At 35.2% G+C, this 11,226-nt stretch overlaps 3 protein-coding genes across 5 annotated transcripts in view; 2 read left to right on the forward strand and 1 right to left on the reverse strand.

The window, feature by feature from the left end:
• Positions 1 to 3,637, forward strand: part of LOC108748027 (golgin IMH1) — an 11,278-nt gene extending 7,641 nt beyond the window's left edge. For all 3 annotated transcript variants that reach the window (XM_018485976.1, XM_018485978.1, XM_018485977.1), the window contains 12 exons: positions 42 to 392; positions 583 to 753; positions 838 to 993; positions 1,078 to 1,185; positions 1,284 to 1,559; positions 1,684 to 1,738; positions 1,813 to 1,954; positions 2,034 to 2,142; positions 2,355 to 2,464; positions 2,557 to 2,698; positions 2,778 to 2,881; positions 3,006 to 3,637. In XM_018485976.1, coding sequence (XP_018341478.1) covers positions 42 to 392; positions 583 to 753; positions 838 to 993; positions 1,078 to 1,185; positions 1,284 to 1,559; positions 1,684 to 1,738; positions 1,813 to 1,954; positions 2,034 to 2,142; positions 2,355 to 2,464; positions 2,557 to 2,698; positions 2,778 to 2,881; positions 3,006 to 3,075 — 1,794 coding nt within the window. In that variant the 3' untranslated portion in view covers positions 3,076 to 3,637. The remainder of the gene's footprint in view (positions 1 to 41; positions 393 to 582; positions 754 to 837; positions 994 to 1,077; positions 1,186 to 1,283; positions 1,560 to 1,683; positions 1,739 to 1,812; positions 1,955 to 2,033; positions 2,143 to 2,354; positions 2,465 to 2,556; positions 2,699 to 2,777; positions 2,882 to 3,005) is intronic.
• Positions 3,638 to 3,704: 67 nt separating this feature from the next.
• On the reverse strand, positions 3,705 to 7,091 carry LOC108748032 (G patch domain-containing protein 1 homolog). Its single transcript, XM_018485989.1, has 3 exons — positions 6,875 to 7,091; positions 6,410 to 6,782; positions 3,705 to 6,207 (listed from the first exon to the last, which is right to left on the reverse strand). Exons 1-3 carry the CDS (start codon positions 6,936 to 6,938, stop codon positions 3,816 to 3,818), a joined length of 2,829 nt encoding a protein of 942 aa, XP_018341491.1. The 5' UTR covers positions 6,939 to 7,091; the 3' UTR covers positions 3,705 to 3,815.
• A 27-nt stretch (positions 7,092 to 7,118) lies between these two features.
• On the forward strand, positions 7,119 to 11,166 carry LOC108748035 (ubiquinone biosynthesis protein COQ9, mitochondrial). The gene is made up of 4 exons (XM_018485992.1): positions 7,119 to 7,626; positions 10,195 to 10,389; positions 10,522 to 10,850; positions 10,939 to 11,166. Exons 1-4 carry the CDS (start codon positions 7,575 to 7,577, stop codon positions 11,164 to 11,166), a joined length of 804 nt encoding a protein of 267 aa, XP_018341494.1. The 5' UTR covers positions 7,119 to 7,574.
• Positions 11,167 to 11,226: the final 60 nt, after the last annotated feature.

The raw sequence follows: 11,226 nt of genomic DNA on the forward strand, positions 1-11,226 counted from the left end.
TCTCATGTAAAAAATATAATTTTGATTATTTTAATTTACAGAATGACGATTTGTCTACAAAACTGAAAGATTATCAGGCAGTTTCCAAGATTCATCAAGCATTGACACCTGACACCACAGCATTGGAGTCAGAAATTCGAAAATTAAAGAATGCTTTAACAAACACAGAAAAGGCTAAAAAGGCAGATCTGGCGCAATGTAAAATGCGCTATGAGCATAGAATTACGGCGATTAACGATGAGATACAGGCAATCCAGAATCAATTATCACGATACAAGCGCGAACGTGATACTTACAAGCATATGTTAGAAGGCGCGCAAAAAACTATAGGCGAGCTAAAATCTACCAGACAAGGTAGACTCTCTAACGCATCTTCGGGAAAATCCGATGAGGTAAATAATTAACAATATATTTTCAAACTAGGCTTTGGTACCATTGTATCAATATTTTTAAATATATTTTAAAGATTTTGAAGATAATCCCAAAGAATCATCTTTGAGAATATTTTCAAACTGTGTTCTATCTTTTCTTCACTATTAATTCTTCTTCTATTAGGAAAAATATATTTTCCTGTTATTATAGGATGAAGAATCATCGAAAGCTAACATCTTAGTACTAGAAAAACAAATCAGTTGTATGGAAGACGAACTTTCTGAGACAAAACTAGAAGCTTCCAGACTAAAGGCTGAATTAGTTTCGGAAAAATCAGCTAGTCACGTTAAAGTCTCTGAATTGCAATCCCGAATTAACGAGGCAATTATAAATTAGATTTATTGATGATGCAAATAATACATTTCCAAATATATACATATCATTATTGGTTCGTTATAATTGTAGTTGGAAGAGGAGCGGTTGCTCACTAGCGGACGCTCGAAGATTCCAGGATTGAAAGTGCGTATGGAGTTGGCTTGGCAAAAAGAGAGAGAAGAACATCAAAGGTTACTGCAAGAAACGGCAACGTTAGCGCGAGATCTGCGACAAACACTATTCGAGGTATTGATTAGTAATTTAATATAAACAGGATGACAAGATGATCAATTCAGACTTTATACAACTTTACGAGCGTTATTATTGCAGATAGAAAGAGAACGTAGCAAAGAGCGGCTTGAAAACAAAAGGAGACAGGATCAGTTAAAGAAAGTGTTTGACGAAGAGAAGGATGAAAATAAGAAAAAATTATCGGAGGTATTTAAAGATTTGTACAAATGTGCTATGAAAATATAATCGTTGAAAGATTGATAATTTTCTTTCTTTCGTTCGTAAATCGTATCAATCAATTTTAGTTGCAATGCGATCTACTTGAGCTGCGGGACGCGCATGCGAAGTTAAGAACGAGCAACGAGAAAATGAGACGTGAAAAAGAGCGACACGAGAAGGAAAGGCAAGAACTCAAAGAAGTTATATTAAATAAATGCAAATTGGAGCAAACCGAATTGCGGAACATTAATATTCTTATGCAACAAGTACAAGATTTGTTACAGCTGTTTCCTGAATTAAATACCGTAACGGAGAACGGAAAACCTGATATATACACGCCAACACCACCGAGACGATTGAAGGTATAAAAAATGAGCACCTATTCATATATAATATTAATAGAGAATAAAACATGTCAATTATTAACATATAATTCGAAATTACAAATGCTTTAAAAACTTTTTAAAAATGTATAATTATTCGTAGGGACCAAAATCCAGGGAGTCATCGCCAATGTTAGAGACAAAAAGCGATGCCAAAGGTACTTTGAAAGACTTAATTAATTTTTGTACATATAAATAATTTACTGTTAATGTTGTTTTAAACCATTTGTAGCTGTAACTCCAATACTTGGCGAAAGAACAGAAAAATTAGAATATACTATTAAAAAATTAATGAGCGTAGCGAAAGAACTTAAGGAATCAAAGAAGACGACAGATGAAACGAACGCAATGCGGTTGAAGAAATTGGGGAAGAGGTGAGCTTTCGCGATTTATAATATCCGTCTAATTTCTTGCCAAACTATTTAGAGCATGAAAAATATTATGTTGTTTTAGAGCAACGTCAGTAGAAAGTGATCCAGGAAAAGGAGTGGTGTTAAATCGCGGTAAACCACGTTTGAAAAGAAAGAGTCTCTCTTTGGAACAAACGTCTGGGCACCAGGAGGTAAACAGGATGCTTATTATACAGAAAATCTCTCTGTGAGGTATAAGAAATAATTTTCTGAGATGAGGTCTTATGCCAAATATGCTGTTTACATCTCTTGTTCTCTGTATGAAATTCGATCTCAAAAAGATACCAATTTTTACAATCTGAAAATATTATAGAATTGTAATCTTTCTTCTTTTGATTACTGCTAACTTTTGTATAAAAAATAGTCTACAGGTATTTGGGGTACGGATAGTAACTTGTCGAGCATGCAATCATTAGAGGGATCAGAAGTCGAATCTCGCGGAACTAGTCGACAGAGAGATTCCAGTGTAGATAGGTATCGAAATATTATTCGTAACATTACATGATCTTTCGAAATATATACATAATACCGATAATGAATATATTAATGATAATTATTATATTTAGTCGCCTTTCCGGAGGGTCAACAAAGAGCGAAATGTTAGATCGGGACAAGAAATATGGCAAGGGCATAATACGAAAATTGACACATAAGTTAACTAAATCGTCTAGCGTCGATGATCCGAACATGACCGACTATTCGCTTCAGGCAAGAAGATATTTAAATATTCGAAATTATTTTTACGCAAATAGAACATTATTTATTAAAATGATCCAATACTTGACAGACATCTGGTTCTGAAACCAGCATCAACGAAACCCTTAAGTTGGAAAAGAAGAACCTAAAGAAGAAATTAACAGCCATGTTCAAAAGAGGTTCAAGAAGCAGCAGGTACATCAAAAAATTGCAAATTATTTAATATGCATAAAAATAGAACACATAGAAGACAAAAGAATTTATTATTTGAAAAATTCAAATATAGCAATGTTTAATAAAAGTTATGATGCCTTTTCAGCGTAGAGAAAAAGACTGGAACCGGCAATTCTAGCAGACCTGCTTCAAGGAACTCCATGACATCGAATTAATAATCCCACATGTGTGATCTTGTTAAGAGACTTGATATTTTGATTAGATGTCACGATTATTTCGAAAGAGAGAGAGAGAGAGAGAGAGAGAGAGAGAGAGAGAGAAATATTACATTCGATGACACTATAATAAAAAGGCGGACTGCTCAAAACTCGTATTTAGATATATCGGGATGATTTTAATAGAAAAATGCACGTACATGTGTATTCTCGTATGTTCATAGCGTCTTAAATCCTTAAACCACGATATCTACAATGTTTTAATATCCAAAACAAGTAGTCGCCATTTAATATATATATATATATATATATATCTACCTTATGAAAATTTTTCACAGATAAAAGATGGCTCGTGAATATGAATGTGTGTAAAATATACATATCCTTTGTACAATGTACAATCATTGGAAAATATAATGTATAAAGTATTACTGACTGTATCCCAGAGTTATTTTAAGTACCTTATATCAAATTATAAATAGTGTTAGATTTGTTAACATAATCAGAACTGCAGTCTAAATATATATTTTCAGTTTATATTACAGCTGTACATATATGCATCGCGAAATAGTGCATAAATAATAAATATCATTATAATTAAACAATGTATAAACAGTTTTAATTGGGCATAAAGCATCTCGAATGTCTTATATAATTATGATGCGTACTTAAAAAATATTTTCATTACTTGATGGTAAATCGATTTATCTATGTTACTCGAATCATCAAATAAACAGAAATCAACGCTTCGAACGTTTCTCTTTCTTAGATTTTTTCTTATGCTTTGAGCTCTTATATTTATCTTTCTCTTTATGTTTATGTTTCTTCTTCGATTTTTTTATCTTGTCTCGTTCCACCCATTTTCCACCGAGTTTCGAATCCTCCATAGTTTTCGATACCACGACACTTCGAAATACTGGTTTGAACAATTGATTAGTATTATCAGCTTCTGTCGTTGTTGCACTACTGTCTTGTTTCAATAATCTTTGTGGCAGGACCGGACCGTACATATCTGGCAGTATCGCAGTCTCTTTATCATTAGTTACATCGTTACGATCTATAAGATCGTTCTGCGATTCACCAATAATTGGCGGACTAGGTTCTGAAATGTTAGACGTCTTACTTTCGTCATTAACGTGTTTCGGTTGTGTCACCAAGCTGTCAAGATCTAGTTTCGCAAAGATTCCTCGTGGCGGCGATGTATTGCGTTGGATATTTATCTCCTTCGGATCTTTTCCAATCAAAATCGATTTGACAGCATCGTTGTCAACATTATCCTCCGTCTCGCTGTCGGAATCCTCGCTGCTGCTGAGAAAGATCGCCTTGAACAGATCCTTCTTTTCTTCCGATTGATCTTTAAGCACAGATACCGGCTCAGGTGTTTTTTCCTTTTCTTTTATTTCTTGAATTGTTTCATCTTTTAAATTATTTCCTGTATTTTGTTCGACATCTTTTGTTGTCGCGGAAGAAATATTGTGAATACCTTTGCCGAAAACTTTTTCATAGGAAGCTTCGAAAATTCTAAATTTTTCAGAAATAGGTTCTAAAGGTTGGTAAATGCTAGACGGAATATCGTTGGAGCCAATGGGAACCGTTTCGTTAAAATTTTCTTCCGTTTTACTTGATGGCAAGGGAATGTCTTCCACTTGTGTCTTAACTGTATCCACGGCTTTCGTGAATTTTGATGAACTACACCAGTCCAAGGAATCAAAGACTGAGAATCTGGCTGATTTCTTATCCGTTGCGATCGGTGCGCACCCGACTTTCGGTTCGGGAATATTAAATCTTTTGCAAACGATATTCGTCGGCTTCCATTCACTCCGTTGTCGCGTAAGTTTGCCGAACATTTTCAATCTTACCGCTTCCTTTACGTCCTTTTCCGGATCCACTCTGTCCGTTGTATCATCAGCACTATGTACAAACTTATCCGCCATATAATTATTCGATTGCTCCAGTTTTGTGGCTTGTTCGAATTCTTCGCGTTCTTGCTCTCTCTCCCAATTAGTCATAGAAAGTGGTTGAATACTTTCGAACTTATCCTTTTCGCCGTTCTTCGAGAAGATAAGATACTGCTCGAATCGTCTCTGTTTATCCGGATCAGACAGGAATAATTTTTTCGTTTCACCCTTATCTGAGAAATCGTTCTCCATTGATTTATCAATGCTTGATTGCGCAGACAAAGATTCTTTAAAATCTTCCAATTTCTTTAAGTTATTCATATCGTCTTTGCTGGAACCAACAATACCACCTTTGACGAAGCTTTGTGCGTTTAATTTGTCCAGCCACGAGTTGCTCGTCGTTTTCTGTTGTGTCTCCAATTTTCTTCTCTCTTCTGTTTGTTGTTTACCATGCAAATTCAAGGTTTTTGAAATAATATTAGAGGCAACAGACGTACTCGATGATGTCTGTGGCTTTTTCGAACATTCATCAGGGTCTTCCAAGATTCGCGCTCTATCTGTGGCGTTCAATGGTTCCCTGCGTTGATTTTCTACCGGGGTTGTAATCGGCGGATAAAACCTACTTTTTCTAATAGCGTGTACCGGTGCAAAATTCTTCGGCAATTCTGGAGGTTTGAAGAATTTCTTGCTCTCCAGTCTCTCTTTCGCATGTGTAAAATTGTCCAGACAATCGGTCTGCGAACTACTCGGTCCATCCTGAGACCATTTTGTCTTTGCCTTACGCTCGGGGCCCAAAGCAAAATCGTAACTCGACATGTCTTCCTTCTCATATATATCCTCATCGTCAGCTTCGAAAGCACCAACTCCAAACGCCTGGCCATGAATCGACAATTTCTTATTTTTATCTTGGATGCAAAAAGCTGGATTGTCAAATAGATTGATGTGACTGGAAAGGACTTTTCGCCTATCTAAACCCGAGTAACCAATGCCAAAATAATTATCTTTCGGTTTACACCGGAATGGCTCATAATCGTCAGGTGCAAAAGTAATATTAGTGGGGTCATCATCCGAATCCTCAGAATTGCTTCCTGTTATTTCGGGATTGTCCTGTGCTAGTTTTAATTTTTCATTACGCAGCTTTATCTTCTGCTTTTCTTTTTTTGTCAATCTGGAACCTACACCTTGACCAGGTTTCCAGCCCATCTTCTTGAGCAAAACGATACCCACTGTTTCTCTGTAATTATAAATATTTAAAATTATCACTTTTTGAAATTACTATCACTTTAAATCTAAATGGAATTTGTACTCCAAAATTAAACGCACTAATAAATAATTAATGCGCTACTCTATTTTTTTCTCAAACAAAAATATACTGTTAACAATTTCAATTTAAACTAACAGAAATTAAATGACCACTAATTTTTGCAAATACTAACTTGACTTGTCTTAAAAGCTCCTTTAAGATAGGAGTACCAGGGATAGGTCCTTCCTGGCTTATCCTCTCCCTTTTTTTTCCTTTCTCTCCATGATCAGCATAATCGCTGGTGGCTCGAATGCCTTTAGGAGCTATCCCGAAAAGACTGGTGTCCTCTTCATCCATAAAATCTTCTGGTCGCTGAACAACGTTGTCTGCCTTGCTGCTCCTAGAAGACTTGAATTGCTGTGGTCTCCAGCCATCGCGAGTGCCGACGGTGTTGAAGTATCCTGCTGAGAAACCGCCTGTAAAAGCTCCGTGAAACCTACGTCTACCTTGGGCGTCATATGCATATTGCTCCTCGATCGTGATGGGCTTCTTTCGCGGGATGTTCTCTGTGTGAGATCAAAACTTTTTAATATAACACAAAAAGGATATTTATAATACAATATATCCTTAAGTACTATAATTTATTCCGTTTGTATACCTTCGTCCAAAGGATCAAGAGGAACACCAAATGTTGCGTAATTCTCCTCGTCCGAATCGCCCATTTCTAAAGAAATTCCTGCGGTGAAATCTTCTCGTTTGATTTAATCAAACGCGACAACTTTAATCAAGCGCTCTTCGATCACAAAACTGAAATTGCGCAGAGCGTATTTGAGGTTAAAAGAGACATCATTCACGAGTATACAAAAGCAGACGGCTCCGACGTGAATCGACGTGGGCGTGTGTTCATTGGTCCCGACGGTAAACCGCGATGAAACGTAGCCAATCAACATTATGCTTCAATTGGAATAAAAAAAAAAGCAAAGTTTCATTTCTCTGATTGGCTGAATCCCATGTGATCTCCATGCATTGCCATGTCTTTCAATTCTTTAATATGCATGTCAGGTTAGACTTATCTTGTGCACCTGATCTTTATTAACATCAATATTATTTTTAACTCTGCATTATTAAGTGGAACACATCGCATTATCATTTTCAGATTCCTCCGAAAAATGTGCTTTTGAATATATAATCCAGCCTTGACCCATCAGGTCTGAGAAACGCCGCGGCGCAACCGTCAGATGTAGAAACTAGAAACAGTATCGCGAAATTCAACGAAATTCTAATCGTATCTCAAGAACATGCATGGTTTGCATTTTTCGGAATTTTTTTAGCGATAGGAGTTTGAGATATTCAGTGACATGGCGATGTTTAATTCGTTCCGCTTGGCACGGAGCAAATTTGCAGCGACCGGTAAGCGAATTGTTAGCGACGCTCGCGAGTCGAACTTCCGTTCCACGTTTTGCCCTGCTTTGTCCTACCCTTCTTCCTACCTACGGAACCTTTTTTCTAGGAATCTTTGTCTTTTTGACTTTTCGGTCAACCGCTCGCTCTCGATCGAATCTGATTGTTGTTAGATTCCATTCTACCCAATTCCGTGCCTTTTCGCGTTGACAGTAGAAGGGTGCGTGACATTTTGTGTAACCTAAATCAAATTCTTGCGCGAAGAGACATAACCTCGCTTAAAGACGCGTTTTCGAGAGAGAGACTCGTGTTTGATGTTTCCTCCTCAAGGGCGAAAATAAGGAATATCTCGTATCTGCATATTTCTTTGATGAAAAAAATCTTTCGAACAAGTGGCGAATAATAGAGCAGGAATTACTTGAGATCGACACAAAAAGGTAAATACATAAGTACATATAGAAAGTAATATAAATACTTTTTTCGAAGAATAGTGTTATCTGCATGTAATCTTTTTATATGTTTTCGCCATCGGAAGCTTTACCAAGATGACAAAAGTATTTATCAGCCGAGTTACCGACCTTATGCACGAGTGTAAAACTGCAGAAGCTATACAGCTTTTAAAAGAGGATCATTTGATGACTGAAAATAGCTTATGCGACATCATGTCTGCCATCGTTCCGAATCTCACGAGCTTTGTGTTACAACATCGCAAAGCGATGTTCGATTGCTGTTTAAATGTATTGACGTTTTTAACTCAGAATTGCGAGCCTACAATAGCCATAATAGAATTTCCAAGATATTTAAAATGGGCGACTGACCATGTAAATTTCTGTACCATCTTGGGTGCAATACAGACTTGTTTAATGCTGGCACGAAACAAGAGCAAAACCATCGATTGGTACTTTGATGCAATCAAGACGTACCTTGGGAATCTACCACTGCCAGATGAAACCAATGATCCAGAAAGAGCTAGTGACAGAATTATAAATACATATAAGGCAATCATAGTGTTTCTAGAACCATTAGTGCAAGAGGCGATAGATATCAATTCTAAGCAGGAGAAAGGATCTCTACTTGGAGATCGTCTCTTGAGTTTTTTTATTTTTCTGTGTGGGAAACCTTTTTGCTGTTTGAACAAATACATCAGTGAAGAAATAACATATAAAGAAATTGCGGATAACATAGTAACACAAGCACTTTACCTCACTGGAGATATATTATATTTTTTAGATACTGTTAGCAAACGTCAAAGAGAATCTCATGTTAAAATACTAGACAAATATCTAAAACTAAAAAGAAATATTGAATCTTCTTTTTGTTTTACAATAGATTGGAGTCATAACATATCTAATATGGCTTATGCTAATTTTTATTTTTACGTAATTACTCAAGAAAATTATTGGATAAATGTACCACAAATATATAATTCTTATTATATCCTTGAAACATGTGCATACTTTTTCAAAATACTGCTTAGCGAAGATTATTCAATCTCCACTGGATTAATTTTTATGGAAAATGTTATAAAACGCATTTCACTTCGCTCCTTAGACTCTGAGGTATTAAGCCTGGAAATATATACAGAATTGTTTCAACCAATCACTAAAGTGATGATTTACTCTAATAATGATGAGCAACGGAAGAAGGCAGTACGCATTTTTCAAAACTATATTGAGATATTTAACATGGAAGCTAGGTATACTATCATCTTGTATTTATATGAGAATATCGAACATTCTGGCCTATTAAGCTTTATCACTGGCATATTTAAATCTTCTATCATTGAATGTCTCGATTCAACCCCACAAAATCCCCAATTTCTTGGAAAAAATATGGAATTGTTATTGAAAAAGATTTGCAATCTGTCTCATGGAAGTTCGTCTGATGTGGTGGAAATATCAGACGAAATCATTACTACGCTGAACTTACTAAGATTTTTGTTTATCAGAGATAAGAACAATGAGACAGGTATTTGGAACATGACATATACACTGACAACTAATTATTTGAATCCGTTAAGAGAAGGTATAGACTTATGCAGAGCACATTGGATTGTGAAGAAAAAAGATTTGGAGCAACAGAAAAAGGATTTAGCTAAAAATCAAGATTATAGCAAGTTAATGAAGGCTCATATGGAAGTTACATTGACTGTTGGTGGTGAACAATTACCAGTTATGCCGCTCCACGAAAAGATTTCTGTCTGTTATCAAGTGATAAATGGTTTAGATGTAATGGAAAGCATTCTTATACGAGTTAATGAATGTATGAACGGAGATTTGAAAAATTGGTGGAGAAATCTGATAAATATATTAGAATAGAAATAAAATCACTCATGAAAATGTCATACTATCATAAATACTTATAATTGTTTAAGATCGTAAAATTGTAATTGTTTAAATTTAATAAAAACATTTTTTAACTAGATTGTATACTGTATTAATATCATATTTGTGATAAAAATTACACTAAAACTAGAATTAATTTCTGCTAATAATTCTTATGTTTTATGTAATATATTTAACGCATATCTTATTATTATTATTAGATAATTTTAAAAATAGATATTGATTTTATTAGGTTTTAGACGTTTATGGACTTCTAGGGCTTTGCTGGCCGATCAGTTTGAAAATAACAATAGAAAAGCGGAATCACAACAATGTACTCATGAGGAGAATGATGAGGAATATGAAAAAAATATTAAGTTAAAAATACTTGGCGCTTCTTTAAAATTTGTTCCTGACATGGGATGGAGCAAACAGGCTATTAGTGCTGGTAATTTAAATCATTATTTTTTTATATTCTATTCTATCTTATAATTAATTTTTCTATTATCGTTTGTTAAGATATCGCGTTATATTTATATACAAATTAAATAAAATGATATAATCGGATATGATGTTAAAGGTGCTGAATCAATTGGATATCCGGGTGTGATACATGGATTGTTTCCAAGAGGTAGTGCGGCTTTAGTGGAGTATTTTTATTCTATGTGTAATCGGGAATTAAATGAAATCCTAAAAAAAGAAGTGGATTCTTCAAGTTCGCAGAAAACACCAGAACAACAAGTTCGTGACGCTGTAGAAACACGGTTGAGAATGGTGGTTCCCTACAAAAAAACCTGGCCACAAGCAATGGCTATTATGTCTCTTCCACCGAATGTACCAACTGCTTTAGCAAATTTATTAACTTTAGTCGATGATATCTGCTACTATGCCGGCGATAGATCGGTTGATGTAAGTCGTATCACTAATATTTATCTATTAGTATAAGGAAGATATTGTTCGGATGTGCTGTTTAAATAGAGTACATTACTTTGATTAGATTAACTGGTATGCCAGGAGAATGATACTAGCGACTATTTATAAAGCTACTGAATTGTACATGTTGCAAGATACAAGTGAAGACCACAAAGAAACATGGTTGTTCCTAGAGAGACGACTAAAGGATATTTTACAAATACAGACAATGCTTTCCAGTTCAGTTAAGCCAGATGAAGCTTTAAATCGAGCTACAGAAACAGCTTCTGCTGTTTTTATAACGGTAGATTAATACTGATTGATTATAATTAAAATTATGAGCTATTTTTGATATATATATATATATATATAT

The sequence above is a fragment of the Trachymyrmex septentrionalis genome, unplaced genomic scaffold, assembly GCF_001594115.1.
Source record: "Trachymyrmex septentrionalis isolate Tsep2-gDNA-1 unplaced genomic scaffold, Tsep1.0 scaffold21, whole genome shotgun sequence".
In the NCBI taxonomy this organism is placed as follows: domain Eukaryota; kingdom Metazoa; phylum Arthropoda; class Insecta; order Hymenoptera; family Formicidae; genus Trachymyrmex; species Trachymyrmex septentrionalis.